This window comes from Onychostruthus taczanowskii, unplaced genomic scaffold (genome assembly GCF_017590055.1).
Source record: "Onychostruthus taczanowskii isolate IOZ18803 unplaced genomic scaffold, ASM1759005v1 scaffold7, whole genome shotgun sequence".
Lineage (NCBI taxonomy): Eukaryota > Metazoa > Chordata > Aves > Passeriformes > Passeridae > Onychostruthus > Onychostruthus taczanowskii.
Window position 1 is genome coordinate 3,562,678 of NW_024504786.1, and position 19,617 is coordinate 3,582,294.

At 51.2% G+C, this 19,617-nt stretch overlaps 1 protein-coding gene across 1 annotated transcript; it reads right to left on the minus strand.

The window, feature by feature from the left end:
• Nucleotides 1–669: 669 nt before the first annotated feature.
• On the minus strand, nucleotides 670–4,128 carry TMEM61 (transmembrane protein 61). Its single transcript, XM_041421830.1, has 2 exons — nucleotides 3,770–4,128; nucleotides 670–955 (listed from the first exon to the last, which is right to left on the minus strand). Exons 1-2 carry the CDS (start codon nucleotides 4,126–4,128, stop codon nucleotides 670–672), a joined length of 645 nt encoding a protein of 214 aa, XP_041277764.1.
• Between the last annotated feature and the right edge of the window lie 15,489 nt (nucleotides 4,129–19,617).

The window sequence follows — 19,617 nt, forward strand, 5'->3', positions numbered from 1 at the left end:
AGGGAGGGAGGGGGCTGTGCCACTCAGGATGGCATTTCCAGGAGGCTGCCTGGCATGCCAAGTGCACTCGGATGCTCTGACCACGGGCACGACCCACCGAGCTGCAGTTTTGGGCAAGGCTGCACGCCCACCCGTGGCAGCAGGGAGGGAGGGGGCTGTGCCACTCAGGATGGCATTTCCAGGAGGCTGCCTGGCATGCCAAGTGCACTCGGATGCTCTGACCACGGGCACGACCCACCGAGCATCGGTAACGCCACGTGAAGTGAGGCGTGGGGGCTCAGTATTTAGGGAAACAAGGTGGAAGGGGTGGAGGCAGGTCTGGAAGGGGCGTTCACAGAGAAGGGAGCGGTGCAGATGGAGCTGGGCTTTCTCTGCCCAGATTACTCGTTCTGTGCAGATTTATTATTGAGTGGGCAGCTCCCGGCCTGACAGGAGCTCCCCAGGGTGAGCAGGGAATGCAAAGCCTCTGAAACCAGCAGTGGTTTTATTAAAAATATGAAAGCTTTCAAACATGCCAGCTACCCCCGACGCCCTGAGCACATCTCAGGCCCCACGATCCCCACAGTGCCGGGAAAGCCGGGCTGCCCCTTCCCGCTGCTCGCCCGCCCTGCTCCCACCCCGGCGGAGGGGCTCGGTTCGGAGCTGACCCGCAGAGTCCCGGCCGGGCTGTCACAGCCCCCGCTCGCTGATGTTCTCGTAGCTGGGCGGAGGCGTTTCCTGCGGCTCCGGGGGCTGCCCCGGCTCCAGCCGGGCCGGGCCGGGTCGGAACAAGGCGCTGTCGGAGGAGCTGCGCCGCCGGCCGCCCTGCCAGCTCTCGTCCCGCTCCAGGTAGCGGTACAGGGGCGGCGTGAGCTCCTCCTTTGTCCCCGGCGGCTGCACGTAGGCCGGGGCAGCGTGGGCTGGTCTGCAGCTCAGGGCTTCTTCGTAGGTGGGGATGGCGCTGGAGTCCCAGGGGCTGTGGGGGGAGAGGAGGGAACCTCCCAGCTTCCAATTGGAGCATCCCAGCACCCAAATGGAACATCCAGCTTCCAATTGGAGCATCCCAACACCCAGCTGGAGCATCCCAGCATCCAGCTGGAGCATCCCAGTGCCCCATTAACTGGAGCATCCCAGCATCCCATCAACCCCACTGTGTGGAGCATCCCCGAGCATGATTAACTCGTGTACTGGGCAGAGCACACGGGCAGGTTTTGCTGAAGTGTCAAATGTCACGTGTCATGGGGTGACCCTGTCAGCTGCTTCCTGGCATCCACGAGGTTTTCAAGAGGATCCCATGGGCAGGAGAGCATCCTCACCATGCCTAACCCCTAACTCACCCCCTGAAGAACAGAGGCTGCTGGCACAAGGACCAGGACAAGCACCAGGCAGCCCAGGTTGTTATTATTATATTTTTTGAAAAATCCCTTCACCAGGATTTTTTCTCCTGGGAAGCTGAGAAGCCTCAGAGGAACAGAAAAACAATATTATCTGATTTCTTTCTCTTGTTTTGCTGCTTTAGAACGTGGCAGGTGCGTGTTTGATTAGTTCCATGTGAATTGTTTTTACTTAACCAATCATGGTCCAGCTGTGTCGGACTCTCTAGTCTGTCACAAGATTTTATAATTCATTCTTTTCAAGCCTTCTGATGTATCCTTTTCTCTATAGTTTAGTATAGTTTTAGTATATAATTTCTTATAATATCATATCATATATCATAATATAATATCATAATATCATATCACATTAATATAATATAATATAATATAATATAATATAATATAATATAATATAATATAATATCTTATAATATCATATCATATATCATAATATAATATCATAATATCATATCACATTATTATAATAATATAATATAATATAATATAATATAATATAATATAATATAATATAATATATATATCAGCCTTCTAAGAATATGGATTCATCCCTTCCCTCATCCTGGGACCCTCACAACCACAACACCAGGTCACTGTGGTCACACCCTGCTCCCATGGCAGCCAGAGCTCTCCCTGCACTGGCCAAGCCTGGTGCCACTTCCAGCAGAGTTTTCCTGAGCAAACATAGCTTGTGTACAGGGAAAACCTCTGGCAACCTTTGCCCTGCACACGGCCCTGCTTGCACCAGGTGCAGCCCCAAAGCTGGGGATGCTGTGAAAGCAGCTCATCACTGCAGGTGAAAGCCAGCCCAGTGTGCTGGGGGGCAGCGGGCATGGGAGGGCACAGCTGGTCCACAGGAAAAGCCATGTGCTCCACAGGGATCCTCCATCCTGGCTTTGGCAGATCCCTGTCCCAGACAGACCACCCCGGGCTTCTCTGCCGGGGTTTTGCCAAACAGCCTCAGCTTGCACAACAATGCTTCCTTGGAAATGTGGAGAAGGGGGTTTATCCCAGCACAGGATGCTTTGCTGGGGCTGGAGGAGCTGCCGCAGCACCAGAGGGGTTTTGACAAACAGCCTCAGCTTGCACAGCAATGCTTCCTTGGGAATGTGGAGAAGAAGGGGATTTATCCCAGCACAGGATGCTTTGCTGGGGCTGGAGGAGCTGCCGCAGCACCAGCACTGCCAGGGTGCTGCATCCCATCCAGCAAGGGAACTGGGAGCTCAGGGAAAGGGACATTCCCCACAGGGGCACAGCAAAGTCCCTCCCTGGGACAGGGAACCTCCCCCAGATACCCAGAGCTGCTCACAAGCTCACAGATACCCAGATGGGCACTGAAACCCCTGGAGAACCAGGAACGTGCCTCCCACTCCAACTGTGTTTTTATGGTTTGATGTTCTCAGGAGTTTCTCTTAGTGCTGCTTTTCCCCAGAGCCCCATTTATGCTGGAGCCACGATCTTTGCTGTGACCCCATAAAGCAGCACTGGGAAGGGCTGGCTGGCCCTGCTTCCACAGCAGTCTCCAGCAAATAAAAACCCTTTTTATTAAAAAAAAACTTTTAAATGAAGAAGTGGGAGCAAATCTCAGGCTCACACTGGAAGATCCAGAGAACCTGAAAAGCAGCAATGGTGTTCAGGGCAGGGCAAGGAGTCTTTCCATACCCTGAAATGGGCTTCATAAAGGACCTTCTGCCTACATTTCTATCTTGATGCCAACCCAAGGATTATTTTCCTTATTTTTTTTTTCATTTAACTCCCTTGTAAGGAAGACTTTGCTTCCATTAAAGACGTTACAAACACCCTCATCCTGACAGAGCACTGCAGAGCTGCCAGACCAGGACTGGAGCTCTGAGGGACCCCTCCCCACCCCCACTTCATCCAAACCTGCCAGAAAATCAATGTATTCTTCTGCTTGGTGGCCCCGCTAAGGAGACGTGTCCCTTGGCATGTGATGGCCCTGCAGGGCACGGAGAGCTGGATGAAGGGCAAGGAAAGCAGGAGGAAAGGCAAGGAGAGCTGGATGCAGGGCAGGGAGAGCTGGATGCAGGGCAAGGAGAGCTGGATGCAGGGCAAGGAGAGCTGGATGCAGGGCAGGGAGAGATCAGTGCAGGGCAAGGAGAGCTGGATGCAGGGCATGGAGAGCTGGATGCAGGGCATGGAGAGATCAGGGCATGGAGAGCTGGATGCAGGGCACAGAGGGGGTGGGCAGGGAGGGCACTGCAGGGCTCAGGCTGATATTAATGAGCAGCAGCATCTTCTCGGGGGGCAGGAGGAGAGCACAGAGCAGTGCTGCTGCCTCTGTGGGCTCCCCAGCCAGCAAGGCTGGCAGCAGGTTTAGGCTCAGACCCATCCTCCACCTCTGCCCACCCAGGAGCTGGCAGGGACGGGGCTCCCACCTGCAGTTCCACTTCTCCGGAGGCTCGGCCGTGAAGTACTGCAGGTCCCGGGGGAAATGGTACTGGTAGCGCCGGGACACCACCCTGGCATTGGCCTTCACGGACCACAGGAGGCCGAAGATGAGCAGGATGCCGCCGATGCCGCAGCAGAAGAAGCTGACGGAGCGGAGCAGGGCGCTGGAGGAGGAGGAGGAGGAGGAGGAGCTGGGCACGGCCTCGGCCCCCCGGGGAGGCAGGAGGCGAGCCCCGCTGCCGGAGCCCACCTCGCCATCGCTCCACCAGGCGAAGCACAGCGTCCCCGTCACCAGCAGCACGGCCCCCGTGATGGTCAGGCCGTAGCGGAAAGACGCGGCTGCCATCCTTCAGTGAGGTCAGCTTGACCAGAGGAGATCCCGAGAGGTGAGGAGGTCTGCGGGGCTTGCAGCCCCTTTAGCCATTATTATTGTTATCCATCAGAAGGGGCATCTCCACCATCTCAGATGGGAAGTCCCTGGGAAGAGCAAAGTCAGCACCAGGCTGGACCCATAAACTTCCCAAGAGCCTCGTAAAAACATCCCGATTTTCAAGGAACAGCACAAAGACAGGATGGACACCCCAGCTCCGGGCACTTTCAGAGCTCTTCTCTTTGGGTTTTATTCCAGACTTCCTCCCAGACTTGGGGGAACACCAGCTGGGTTTCCTGGGCTTTCAAAGCATGGCTTATGGAAGAGGTCAGAGAGGGGAACATAAATTTAAGATGTCATCGCTTCCAAATTATCAATGTGCCTGTTTTCTCCTCCAGAACTGATGACATTGGAAAAATCTGCTCAATCTTCATCCACATGAAGTTTGGCACACAAAACTTTGCTTGCCTGGGTCAGCTCCAGTGCAAACTTTCTCAAGTTCCTGTCAAGACTGATCCTGCAGGTGTTACCACCCTATCAACCTTCACCCTCCCTGTCAGGGTGGTTTGGGGTTGGTTTGACAACCAAACAGGTGAGGAAGAGCCACACATTCCTGCTGGGTGGCCCTTCTCAGCTAAATGTCACATGCAGAGAGTTTCCCTGGTGCTGGAAAACTTGGGGAGGGGGAACTGCTTTCTGATCTCAGTCCCCATTGCTTTCTCCAGCAAACAGCAAGCATCTGCTCCCTGAGCTTCTGCACCCCCAGCTCCCAACTAACCAGGGAGACAGAGAGGTCTCCCCACGCCCCCTCTGGCCCTGCTCACTGCCCAGCAAGAAGATGCAGGTTCAGCTCCCACTTCTCAATGGACAAAAAGCTTCGGACCATGTGGGAATTAAGCACCAACACCCCCAAAGAGATTCAGTCCTGGGTGACCGCACTGTGCAGGTTTGTCATGGTGGCAGTGCCAGCAGAGAGCCTGCACGTGAGGGATGGCCAGGGCAGAGGAGGAGCTCAGGCAGAGGTTGGTGGACAGATGGATGACACTCAGCTGTCACCTGTGCCTTCATCACTGTGCCTGTGTGTCAGTAACAGGACCATAATGTGGTGGCTTTGGTCTCCATTCCTCCAGGCAGGGCTCATTTCCTACAGAGGGGTCTTAAATTGCATCCTGAGATCAGAAAGTGCAGAGCCAGAGCCAGGCAGGGAGCAGAAGTCCAGATGGACTTGGTGTCATCAAGGTCAGGTGGAATTATGTTATTTCAAGGTGTTAGTTATCAGATGGGCCCACTGAATGGAAAGCCAAATTACCTTGTAGTGAAAGAAACACTACCTGATCTAATCAACGTTTAATGAAGGAATCTGATGAGAAGTGAGATTTAGGAAAGCTGCAGGAGTGGGAGCCCCAACAGCTCACTCCAGCTTTTGTCCCAGGGTCACAAGTCCAAAATGCCACCTGGGCTGGCTGTGGCCAGTGGTCCCCAGCTGTGGCCACCCGCTGGGAAGGCAGTCATGTTCCTGGGCAGAGCTCCCTCTGCATTGGGGGCATGTTGGGATGCTCCCGCCTGAATGGCAGGTGGGAAGGCAGTCATGTTCCTGGGCTGAGAAAAGGCAGAGCTCCCTCTGCATTGGGGGCATGTTTGGATGCTCCCTCTTGAATGGCAGGGGCTGGGCTGAGCTGAGATGGGGAAGAGACTGTTGGAGATGGTGTTCGATGCTGTCAGGGATCAGCATCCCCAAACCATCACTGAACACGAGCAGGACACAGCAGAAGAGCTGGACTCGGGTTGCCTTGCAGCAGGAGATGCTCAGGAGAGCACAAGGACCCCAGTGACTTGTGAATGCAGCTCCTTTGGACAGCAATGCATTTTCATGTAGAAATTTCAGCATATTGTTTAGAGGGAAAAAAAACCCCATCACCCAAAAAAACCCCTACAGCAAAACTCTCAATCCAACTGCATGGAAATGCCAGGTCACTCCAAACTGAGACGCTGGACTGAACCTGCACCAAAAGCTGAAATGTTCACCTCCTGCAACAAACACTCTCCTCATCCTGGGGTCAGACTGGTGAGGTCTGGGAGATGCTCTGAATTCCCCGGTGAGATTTAGGAGATGCTGTGATTCCCCTGCCTGGGCACGGGGAATTTTGCAGCCTTCAGCGCTGAGCACATCTGGGAGAGCTGGCAGCGAGGGGGAGGCGGAGGGAAGGTGGAGAAGCCTCCGATGGAGGAGCCTCTGGGAGGTGATGGATTGACAGCTCCAGAGAATAAACTCTTCTCCCCTGACGAGCCCAGCGCAGCGCAGGGAGCTCCCGCAGCGCCCGTGCGGGGGCAGCTCCGCCGCGCTGGTGACACCGCCACGGCTGGGTGACATTGCCACCGCACCGTCCCCTTGCCGAGGCCCCTCTCGGGCTGCCACAGCCCTCCCGAGCCTCTCTGAAAGACCCGCGGTGTTTTCTCAGCACAGCAAGCGCTGGAGGAAGAGCCTGAAGGAGCAGGGAGCGAGGTGCGAGGCTGGGGCAGGACCCGAGGCTCCCGCAGCCTCTCCCGGCTCCGCTCAGCATCCGCACAGCAGCTCTCCCTCCCCACGAGCATTCCCAGCACAAGTTTTCACGGAGCCACAGCAACTGCCGGCTCTCAAACAGCCCTCTCCACTCTCCGAGCCCGCCCTGACATTTTGTTCTGCCCTGTCTCTTCCTCTGCCCTGCTCTGGAATAGTTTTCCGGGGAGTAGATTTGCACGTTTCATGTACAAACAGATAATGTTGATAGTTTACATAGTTCCAGCGAGCCGCTGAGAACAGCAGCCCCCATATAAAGTTATGCAGATGGTGATTCATAGGGTCTACTAAGCATTACTCAGAAAAACGCTCTTTTCAAGCAACACGAGAAAAGAGTTTTGAACCTCTCCCACCGCCATCAAGCAGAAATCCACCTCCAGGCGCGTCCCTCACGGCACTTACAGACCGTCCTTCCGTGCGGGCCGGACACCTTTAAATCACAGAAGAACGCCGGGCAGGGATGCACCAAACACAGCGTGAGCGCGTCTTTAGGGAGATCCCTTCCTGCCTCTATCCAAATCTGCTGTTTTGTTGTGACAATCACCAGCGAGGGTTTGGTCCCCATTCAAAGCAAAGTAACAGCGATGCCTCGGTAAAGCTTCCAGGAACTGCGGCGCGCTCATCCTCCCGAGGCAGGCGCGGGCAGAGGAGAGCCCGTGTGTCCCCTCAGAGCCCGCGTGTCCCCTCAGAGCCCGCGTGTGCCCTCAGAGCCTGTGTGTCCCCTCAGAGCCTGTGTGTCCCCTCAAAGCCCGTGTGTCCCCTCAGCCGGGCTTCGGGGCCGTGCCTGAGCCCCGCGTCCCCTCTCCGCCGTGGCGTCCCCTCGGCACCGGCGGGGTCTGTCCCCGGCACAGCCCCGTCCCGCCCGGCACAGCGCCCAGCCAGGGGTACCCGTGTCCCCCCCCGTGTCCCCCCGTGTCCCCGCCGCGTACTCACCGCCGCCGGCAGCCCCGCTCCGCCGAGCCCGGCCCGCGGGGCGGGCGGGGCCGGGGGCGCGGCACGGCACGGCACGGCTCCCCGCAGCCCGCTGCCGGTCCCTCCCGTCGGGATTTGGGCATGCAGAGCCCGGGCGGGTCCCCTGCGGCTGGGACATCGCCGCTGTCCTGTGTGTGGGACAGCATCGGCAGGGTCTCAGCCTTGCTTTGTGAGCACTTTAGTTCTGCTCACCTCTGCGTCAAAAGCTAGTGTTGTCCCGTTTCCTCGTTTATGGAATTAAGACGGTTTGGAAGGACCTTTTAAAGTCCGTGTAGTCCAACCTCCCCACAACCAAAATCTCCACTTTGATCAGGCTGCTCAGAGCCCCATCCCACCTGGCCTTCAGTGTTTCTGGGAATGGGGCATTCACCACCTCTCCGTGCCAGTGTTTCATCAACTTCAATGTAAAAAAATTTTTTTTTCTTTATAGCTAATCTAAGTCAACCATTTTTTGGTTTAAAACCATTACCCTGCAGCCCTCAGGACACCTGGATGTTGAACAAGCTGAGGGTGCTGTGATCTGAATCTCAGGATGGTCTGGTATGACAGCATCTGGATTCAGGCACAATTCCTCACCACGGAGCTGGAGGGAGATTTGATCAGGAGCTGCTGTGCCGTGCTGTGGCTGTGCATCTCACACATCCACAGATGCACCACAGATGCTGCCCTTGGGCTACAGCTGAGCATCACTGACAGGTATCCATTTCTCTGGGTACCCTGGGCTGCTGTTCCTGCTCTGCTTGGAGCTCCCCATCTCACCAGCTCAAAACCAGCTCAAGCCTCACCTGCACGTGCTGCAGGGACTGATGCAAAGCCCCGCTGTGGAATTCACATCTGCTTCCTACATGATTGGAAGTCACTCAGCCCAGCTGAGAACCTGTGGGTGTACAGCTCCATTTACCTGCAGCCACTGTGGAGTTTTACAAATGGCAAACTGAGGCACACAGAGGGCTGGCTCACACAGGAGTGGCCCTGCAGCAGCTTGGGTCTCCATCCAAGAGGAGGATGGGGCAGAAGTCCCCAAGGTCAGCACCCAGTGATGTGGGGGCACTGTGAATCAGCAGCCACCCTGTTGAAGGACAATAAGACAACTGTTTCTGCTCCTTACCTGCTCAGATATTGTATTTAACTGAAATTTGATTGTCAACAGCATCTGAAGCATTTCAAGGTGGTGTCAGTGCATGGCTCCATGCTATTCCCAGCACAGGGCTGCAGAGGGAGATGGCTTTGTGCCAGCACATTGGTTTTTCATCCCCATAACCATCCACAACCTTCTGCCTTGCCCAGGGATCTGGTCTGCAGGCAGCCACGAACCCATGACAAATATTCCACCACAAGGTAGAGGCTGGAAGTGCTGAGTGCTGCCAGCAGCTCTGTCTGCTTAGCAGCACCTTGGCCAAAGTGTGTTTTCCCTCTCTGAGAACTTTCCTGCAGGTGGACAAGGTGCTGAAACACAGGGCACAGGGAAAAAGCTTCTCTAGAATAAAGACAGAATATCCGTGCAAAATATGTGAAACATCCCATCTACAGTGAAACTGCAGTGGAGAAAACAAGGAGATATAAAAGACAGTTACAGCCCCTGCAAGAACAAGAACAAAGGAGGAACGGGGAAGGAGATTGTTTCAGTAATTGCCTCCCCCAGGTAAGGATGCTGAGCCTGAGCAACGCTGCTGGCACAAAAAAATCTGCTTTTTGATTCATTGTTCACCTAATTTTGCTGCTGCAGCAAATCACATGTAAAATAGTGCATTTCACTGTATAATCAAGATAAACAAGCCAGCTTTTTCATTAGGGGTGTGTCTGTGTGCAGATGCATGCACTCTCTGCCCTCTCACGACAGGATGGGTGACACCAAGAGCACCAAGTCAAGAATTAATTTGGATGCACCAAGTCCAGAGCACAGGCTCCCTGCCACAATCCTTATTTGTGGCACCTGGGCCAGGCCACAGGTGTCTACAGTGATTTGGCACACAGGACACTCATCCCATGCCCAGCTGCCCCCAGCAAGCACCTCTGGTCACAACCCCTGTGACAGAGTCACTAAAGATCCACTGATGTGGCTTCAGGGGTCACATCTCTGCAGGCACAAGGTGCCCACCTTGTCCAGATCCGTGGAGAAGCCATTCCCAGGGGCTGGCACACCTCGTGTTTCCCTGCACACTGGGTGCAGCCTGCCAGGCTGATAAGGGGCTGCAGCACACAGCCATGAGGATGTGCAGATGGGGGAGAGTTCCTGCATCCAGCACGTGGAAAGCAAAGGAGAAACCTCCTGCTGTTTATCTTTGCCTTAATTTGCATCTTCTTAAAATGCCTGATTAGTCGTGCTAGTTGATATACTGGCTCAGGCACTCCTACTTAATCCAGTCAGCAAACCCAGGTTTGGAAATATTTGTCCTACGTCTTCACACGAGGCAACATTCCCCGGTGTCCTTTGGGGTTGAACCTGCAGCTGGACCTGGATCTCTCAGTGGAGGTCCTGCTGCATGGGCAGCATGGGTTTGGGAGGGTTTGGGAGCCCTCCTTTGTGGTCTCCATCAGGAAATGCCAACCATTTGGATGTGAAAGGGGATCAGCCCTCTGACCTCAGAGTGGTGGTGGTTTTTTGGCTAGTTCACCTAGAAGTACTCCTGCAGATCTGCTGTGGTTTTGACCCAAGACTTTATTGAATGTCAAAGTCCTTTTTGTACCATAATTTGTACTTTGTAATATATCTTAATATTTAGTTCCAATGGCTTTACTGAGTTTTAATTATAATAGGAGAAGAAGATGTGCATAAAATTGTTTAATATCAGTTTCTCTTGTGGTTCCTCCACTAGCTATGTCTGTCATCTAGCAAGCCACTGGACCCAAGACCTCTGAGTGTTTTAAAGCTTAAATGTTTGCTTACTCAACTGTAATGATGTCCCAGCCAGCAGCCTTTAAATCTGCATCACACTGAGAAGCACAACTGTGGTGGAAAGTTCTGGAAAGGGACTGGGAAAGTACTGACAGCATCGTCCACAGAGGGCTTTATGGACAAGCAATGTTCTCAAATTCCTTCAGCTCCTTGTCTGGGACTTGTGTCAGGACAGGAGCACCTGGATGAGGTGCCAACTCCTCTTGGGGTTGTTGTGTAGAGAAATGGGTGTGACAAAGCTTTGGGTTTCCTGTAAGGGAAATTTCTGTGTTGCAGATGAGGACAGAAGGAACTTCCCAGGAGCTTTCTAACAAAATCTGCAAAGGATTTGAAATTTGCCCAAGAAGAGGTGGGGGAAGAAAACAGTTAAATCCTGATGCCTCATCTCAGCCTTTACTCAGACAAAACTTTTTCTGAGCTCCTGGAGATTTTTGCTTCGGGGAAGCCCCGTGTCTGAGCCTCTTTCCTTCTCCATGAAGAGGCACCAGGGTTGTGTTACACGTGGGTAACCCACCATGCAGCGTGTTTTACATGCCACAGCTGCTGCAGCTCTGCTGGAGTGTGAGCTGCAGCGAGGAAACATTGATTTCCAGCCCTGTGGGCTCCTCAGTCAAGCTTGATGTCAGTCACATCCATCACACCTGAGCAGAGAGGGCTGTGGGAGACAGGCCCTGGCTGCCAAAGCACAGCAGCAGCTTGATTTACTCCTCACATTGGATATCTGAGCTTGGAGCTCCATGTATCCTTTATTCCAAATCCTGATGTTCAAAGAAGCAGCAAGGACTTTGATTAAACACAAAACTGGCTAAATTTGCTTCCCAGTGAGCTCAGCATGAGCTGTGAGATGAACCACAGCTATGCTGACATCCCCAGGACCTGGTGCTTCTCCATGCCTCTGCTGCATCACAGAGCTCTCCAGGGAGCAGGGAATGGGTTGGCCTTTGTTTATTTTTCAGCACAAAAATGCAAAAGAGAAGCTCAAAGCAGCATTAATTACAAATTTTAGAGGAAAAGGGTGGAGCAGCCATCTAGCTCTTCTGGTTGCCACCACATGTGAAGCCCTCAGTGTCCAGCATACATCTGTCCCAGATGTTCCACAGCTGTTTTCCAATGCCCCTGCATTATCCCACTGCCTGCCTTGGCACTGGGCTGCCCACAAGCACTTGTTCACATCAGTGTGCTGTGCTGGGAGGTGGCTGAGGCTACAATGCTGCCAGCAAACCTTGCAAACATTTTGCTGGAAGCATGACAGCCTGGGGAGAAACACAAGGAATGGCTGAGAGGAGGAGGGTTTCAAGGTTTCTTAAAGAATCAGCAGCTAAGGCATCAGCAAAACCAGATTTAATACGAAAGTGAGCACAATGAAGTTTGATGGCAAGGTTGACTCTATTACTTACTAATGGTTAAAGCATAGAGAGGAAAAAAAGCAGATAAAAAATCCAATGTCAATCAATCCAAACTGATAGAAACACAACATTATCTATGTGAAGGCTAGGTTGGGGAGGGGGAGACAAAATGACAGGAGACAGTAAGGATAAAAAGGAATACATCCAAAAGGCACAACAGCTCTTCAATAAACAGCATTTAAACTTAACAGCACATAAACCTAACAGATTTAACTTATGTTGTCAGTTAAGCCAAACAATAAAGCAAAGAATTCATATAGGATTTACTATACCCCAAGAGTAACTTACCTACAGGCCTAACTTCCTTCCAAATCTAAAGCACTTCAGAACCCAGAAGAGCAGCATTCCCAGGATATTTGATGTAGCATATGCACACCTGCATGCACAATGACATCAAGAGTCTGTACAAAATACCTGTAAGGAATTCCCTTCTAATTCAGTGAAATACTCACCTGGGATGCCTTTGTGCCCTGCTGTGCCCAAAAGCCTGTCTGCTTTCTTCACAGCTCATCTGCAACATCAGCTGCTGACCCAGTAAGAGCTCTGGGATTTCTGCCCGCACACCTTGCCTCGCTTTAACCCAGAACATTTTCATCTCCTTACATGGGTTTCTAGGTAACTAGAAGGATTTCAAATTGTCTAGGAAGACAACTTGAAACTCTCCAAGAAATGACAGGAGGTGAGTTTGGGAAATAACAGGCTGCAGCTTCTCTGTAATGGCATTAGAAGAGTCAGAGGATATCAACGCCCGTCTCCAGTGCCACAGCTCCCTCAGGGGGGAATTTGCCTCGCGCTCTGCTTAGCTCTGTGGTGTGAGGCTCTGAGGAGAACCCACTGCTGATGTTCTCCTGATTTCTGCCTGAAAGGAGCAGCACTAGCAGGAGATTTCTCCTATGGAGGTTTACAAGCAGGTTGTTCCCATCTCTTCCCTCAGCCTGTAAGAGAAAAACTGACTCAGTACTGACTTGGAAGAAAGAGGGGGATGTGAATGTGAGTAACAGGCATTTGCAAAGATGCCTGTGAAGAAACAACTGGAAGACATTGCCTAAGTTAGCTACCTTCAGACTGAAAGACAGGTCTCAATTTACCATCTGCAGATGACCTAGATCAGCACCTCAGACTGCAACAGGACCTCACAGAAAGCATCCATGAGCAGAATCCCTGAGACACAGACCGGCCATCCCACATGGAGAACACAGGCTTCCCTGCTTTTCCTCCCTGGGACGTCACCCAGGATCCAGAGAGTTAATCTTGCTCCCCAAAATGTATCCTGTCCTTTTCTTTGGCTATTTATCTACTTGAAAAGGTGTGGTTTCCCTCCCCTGGCACTTCTCCTCTACCAGAGAAGTGCCAGCTCTTGGTTGCCTCACAGAGGGATGAAACTCTCCTGCCCTGATTCCCACTGCCAGTTCCACCATGAGGGAAATCCATCCCAGCCCTATAATCTTCACTGGCCTGGATGTAAGCAGACATCTGAGTGCAATAAAAGTTCAGAGCTTATTACAGGCTCTGGGCTGATACCATAGATAATGGTAATTAACCGCTCTGGGATGGCAGTGGTTTATTGCTGGCTGATTTCTCAATGTTTTCCTTAAGCATTATGTAACAAAAAAAAAAAATGGGCACTGCCAAGGATGGAGAGGGCAGGAGGAGACAGAAAGCAGCTGAGTCTTCAGCTCAGCCCACGAGGGGCTTGGAAGTGCTCCTGGAGTTTACCATGAGCTGGGGCAGGTTCAGTGCATTTACCCATTCTCAGATTTATTTGTGAAATTTGCCACATTTGGGTGGGTGTTTAAAGGCCACTCTTCCCCATGGACAGGGTGCTGCAGCAATCATATTTTGATGCTTACTGAAGTACTAAAAAATTGGGGTTTGGTTGTGTCAGAAGGCGCTGAAATTGCTGTTTCATTTTACTAGGTATGGCTCCAGCCAAGTTTGCCAAGCTGGATTCTACAGAAATTCCCTGTATTAAAGGAAACTGAGCAGTCACATCCTCATCACCTTCTGTGCAGACAGCTTTTCCAGCCACTGATTTGCAGAGCTGAGGACCAGTCAATTTATCCAGTCCTCAGCCTGGAAATCGTTCTGTATCTCCATGAGATGCTCCACACACGGGAGCACATCTTGTTCCTCTCCACAGAAAGGGGCAGGAACCTCTTCTCAAAGCCTCCAGCTTCCTTCTGCTCAGTTCCACACACGTGGGAGTCGCTTCCAAGGCACATCTGCTGTTGAAAGGAGCCGAGCAACGTGGAGGGAACAAACACTGGCAATCAGCTTTCGACCTGATTTTGTACTGAGTTTTCCAGTGAAAAAAAAAGGACATTTGTAGTCTATCAGCATAGAACTGAACCACGTTAAATACGCCTCCATTTATCTTCAATAAGACCAATACAGTTCCTTATTATTGGAACAATGGTATATTTTTGTCACCCTTAATTATTAACTTATCTGGCTGCAATTTCTTCATTTATTAAAAGGATATTCTAGGTGACTTTAACAGCTATACAACTCTTACATAACCAACATCTTAAACTCTTTTTTTCCAGCCATTCTTTTCCTTTTTTTTTTGCTTTGCTCACAGGTTTTCTATTTTTCTTTGGCATCAGTAAGTAAACCCAAGGGGCCAGATCCTACAGTTACACTGATGTTTTTGGAGCATGGCCTGGAGTTTTATCAGTTCACATCATCTGGGAGTGGGCCCATGAAATTTTTAAAATGTTGAAATAAATGAAAGCAGACAGGTGACAGAGTGACAGCACCAGGCAGAGAGAATGGCCACAGCCAAGGCAGTGCAAGCCTTAGCTTTATTTGGAGGAAAAGGACCTGCAGCTACATCTGGTACTGGGAGGCTAAACACACAGGCAGGTTTGCTGGGAGCTGAAAACGGGAGAAAAATTTGGTAGAGAAAAACAACTTGCAGTGTTTCCTCAGGTGACACTGGCAAGCCTTCACCATCACCAAATGATTCCTGCATGTTCCCACAGCGTTCGCCACTCCAAGCAAGAAGAGTCCGGAGGCAAGTGACGGGAGAGGGTACCCTGCAGTCGCTCCCCACCAGCTGTGGTTCACAACTGCCTTCATGACAAAGTTCACCCTCAGCATCCTGGAAGCCACTGGCACTTGTGTCCATTTTGCCATGAGTCTGAAGTAATGCACTTATTGCCTTTCAGTGACTGCAGCTGGTTTCTGATGCCCAGCACAGCCGCTGTCCCCAGGATCTCAGCGACAGAAGGAGATGGGAGCATCACAGTTTCTTCACCCACTTCTCCTCCTCACTCTCAGGGCTGTGAAGCCAACTGATGGCTGCCATGAGCTCAGTGTCCCCAGTGCTCACCCAGAGGAGTGTGACCTCCCTCAGCCTGTAGTTTGAGTTCTGGAACCCCAAGTTCTCCAGTAACCAGCTCTCCACACCCGCTGCTGTGCCACAGCCATTTCGTTTCTGCCACAGAGGACACTACCCTGGTGACAGTGAAGGGAGGGCTGAATTCCTTTCCCAGTCTGGCTCGCTGTTTTGACAAGTGATTCTTTTTATAAATCCCAGACAGGGTATCCCTCCAGAGTCAATTGTAAAGCTGGATTTAATGCACATCACAGAGAATACACGAAAGCTCTCGTACGTTCTGCAGCACTGGGGGGTTTTTTGGGCTCTGTGAACGTGCTGACCAGCAGCTGACCTTGTCTCCTGATGCAGAGCACAGCCACTGAAGGATAGGACACACTCTGCCATCGTCAGGATTCCCAATTTCACTTCACACCCTGCATCTGCTGCCCCCCAAGGTGGTGATGGGTCCCACCAGCCACCTCCAATAACTCATCACCAGAGGAGTGGGGCATGATTGCTGTCAGAGCACAGGGGATACAGCCCAGGTATCCTTGACTCCTGCAGCACCAGTTATTGCTTCTCTTGGTGAAACCCTTCCCAGTGTGAACAGGGTGGCTGCAGCCTTGAGAGGACAGAGGAAGGCAAGGAAAAAAAGAGAAAAGTCACCCCAAGGACTCAGTGTGCTTAGGGTGAACCAATCCACATGGAGAGCTTTGCCCACCATAAATGTTAAACAAGTCCTTCCACATTAGGTCCATCTAAAATAGCCTCACCAATCTCACCTTGCCTAAGCCTTCAGTTGGTGTTTCACTTCCCCTGAGAGCTATCTGGAAGTTCCTAAAGTAACTAAAAATGCATTTTCCCTTTTTGACCGATTTCCCAAGGGCCACCCCAGATATAGCTGTTGCACCAAACCCTCTGCCCTCCTCCTCTTCAAGCCACCACACACCTCTACTCCCTCACATGAAACAGCTGTGAAACCTGAGAAATCGGTCCTGGGCAATAGAAATCCCATTGATAAATACCTTTCAAAAAAAACCCATCTGGAAGTTGAGTCCCATCAGGAAAACACAGGGCCACCACGTTCACCTGCTGGCTTTTCCTTCAGGGTGACTGAACATACTTTGGATTTCTCAGCAGAGGGAGCTTCTCACAAGCAGTTTGAGCACCACCTCCCTCCAACCCTCGGAAACGCTCCCGTTTCAAACAAGCTTTGCATCAAACCCACGTGCAGGAAAACCAAAGGCAGCTGACTCCTAACCCCGAGTAACCATCAGCTGGTTTCTTTACGGATTTAAGCAGGCTTGCAGCCTTCCCAAAATACTTTATTAGTTTTCATAACTATTCCTATTAAATGCTTATCCTTTGAACATCCTGGTACTGCTCAGCAGCAGCTCTGTGGCAGTCAGTACCAGGGCTCTAAGAGTTTGCAAGAAAAAATGGGCTTTTTAGTGCTTTTCAATGCCTTCCTTTGGTGCCACTGAAGGCCTCTTGATATTTTTCTTATGGAGACAGAGTTCTTCAGCCTACTTTTGTGTGCAGCTCAAATGCTCTGTATGTTATGGCCATGCAGTGTGGCCAGCAGGATCAGGGCAGGGATTGTCCCCCTGTGCTTGGTGCTGATGAAGCCACTTCTGGAATCCTGTGTGCATTTTGGGGCCTCTCGTGACAAGAAAGACGTTGAGGGGCTGAGGTGTGCTCAGGGAAGGGCAGCAGAGCTGGGAAAAGGGCTGGAGAACAAGTCTGAGGTTGAGGGAGTGGCGGGGTTTAGCCTGGAGAAAAGGAGGCTCAGAGGGGACCTTCTCAGTCTCTACAACTCCCTGAGATGAGGGTGGAGCCAGGTGGAGGTCAGGGTCTTCTCCCAAGGAACAAGGGACAGGACAAGAGGAAGCAGCCTCAAGCTGTGCCGGGGAGGTTTGCATTGCGTATCAGGAACAATTTCTTCACATAAAGGGTTATCAAACACTAGAACAGGCTGCCCGTGGCAGTGGTGGAATTACCATCCCTAGAGAGGTTTCAGAGCTCTGCGGATGCGGCATTTGGGGTGGTGGCCTTGGCAGTGCTGGGGGAACAGCTGGACTTGATGATCTGAGACAGCTTTTCCAGCCTAAACAATTATATGATTCCATGACTCTGTGTCCCTTCTCCCTGTCTCCTTGGACAAACAGCTGCATCTCTTATCCAAAAGCCTTTTCATGGTCACCACCAAGCTGGGTAAGGAGCAGAGTCCTGTGCAGGGCTGGCAGAGCTGTCTGGGATGAGCTGTCCCAAAGAGGACAGGGAACTCTGGCACAGTCAATTCCAGCCCCCTGCTCTGCTCCCAGCACAAGCGTCAGTGGGGTGAGCTCCACCAGGGAGCTGATCCAGGCAGGGAAAAAAAAAAAAAACTGATTTGAAAAGAAAATGTTTAATTCTTCAGTCAGATCAGTTCTCCAACCTGTTTTACTGAGTGACAGCACTTGTACTGCACAGCATGCCCAGAACAGCATGAGTGGGCGGATGGGATGGCAGGAGAGGGAGGCAGGGAGGAGAGGAAGGGAAAAGGACTGCTTTTTTAAGAAGCACTAACAGCTTAAACACACTTAAAATGTTAATTTAATTGAAGAAACCAAGGATTTTCATCTCACCAAGGTACCAAGAGAACCTTAGCTCTTCCAACCAGATTTGCAGATGATGTCTTCCTAAGCCTACATAGATTGCTGAATAATGGTTTGCCCAAATAATTATAATAACTAGAACTGAAAACCAGCAGCATTTCTAATATCTATCTGCCCTTCCCTCATCCCCTTCTCATCCCTGTGTTTTCTATGCTTGGCATCAGTACCTACACGAGCAATTTGACCATAATCTGAACATGGTTCACTCCTCTGCTTTAAAGGAGTTTCACATCACAATCTTTGAGCTCACCTACCCCCTTCTTGTTGCCTAGGGCCTTACAAAAACAAGAGCAAAACATGAAAAACATTATAAGCATTTGTAATGGTTCTTCATAAAAACAATTTCAAAATAGTATTTACACTGAGGGCATAAATATCCCCTTATGAATAAATGATGCTGTTATTCAATAAGCCCAGTGCTTGATCACATTCAGATCAGGAATAATTATTTAGGTCCTTCAGAGAGGTTAAAACAACCTCTCTTAGAGCATGGGAACCTTGTTTTGCATGAATAATTTCCGTCAGCAGATGAACTGATAAATAAAAGCAGATAACATCAATCAGCTCAGATGTAAGAAGAGCTAGTGAGCAGACTAGGGACAAGTGCAACAAATATAATTTGGCTATAAATAAATTTAGTCTCAAAATTAGGAGACCCTTTCCAAATATAAGAGCTGTGAAGTCTCAGTCTAGCCCTTCAATAAAAGCAGTGGGACAAACCCCAAAAGAGCAGTGTACTAAAATTTCCATCCCTGGAATTGTTCCAGGCCACGTTGCGTGGGGACCTGAGCAAATTCTTCTAAGGGAAGGTGGCTGTGCCCATGGCCAAAGGGCTGGGACCAGGTGATCTTTAAGGTACATCCAACCCAAACCATTCTGCAAATGATTCCATGAAATCCTGAAGTGGGCTTCAAAGCAAAGCCTTCCATGTGTCTGAAGAGGGCTGGAAGGTGTGGCCGGCTCACAGCTGAGCTCTGAACCTTGATCTCTCCCTGTCTGAAGTTTCCATCTGCCAGCTATCAAACAACTAAAGGACAAGGTCAGCATTTCTCCTGCAGGCAAAGAGGAGTCACTTGTGTGACTCCTGACACTTGTGTCACATCACCATGGCAGTGTCCTCATGGAACACCTGGATTCCATGTTCCTCTCTGAACCCAGTGGTGCCATGGCACAGTCTCTGCCATTCCAGGATCCCTGGCAGCGCTGGCTGTGCCAGGATCTCCTGTGGCTGTCACTGGACCTCTGTCACTGTCCTCTCAAGCAGCACATCCCTTGAGGGATTTTAACTTCAAAAAACAAAGCCTCATCTTTCTCACAGGCTTTATTTATCTTCTGTCACGTGATTCCACCACGGATAGGAGTTTCCTGCCAGGGTTTTAGAGAGTAAGCCATGTTATGAAGGGAGGTGCCCCCTTCTTTATTCTAGAAATGGAACTGCATGGCACTTTGGAGACACCTGCACTGCCGGGTTGTTGTGCCTACAACACCAGAGGGGTGCACAGGTGAGGGACGCACAGGTGAGAGATGCGGAGATGTTCTGCTCCAGACCCCGACCTAAAGGCACCAGGATGCATCCATCGCTCAGGGGACACGGGTCAAGGGCCTGTCCCCACCGTGACCGGGGAGTCCCCTCTGCCTCAGCCCTTGTCCCAGCC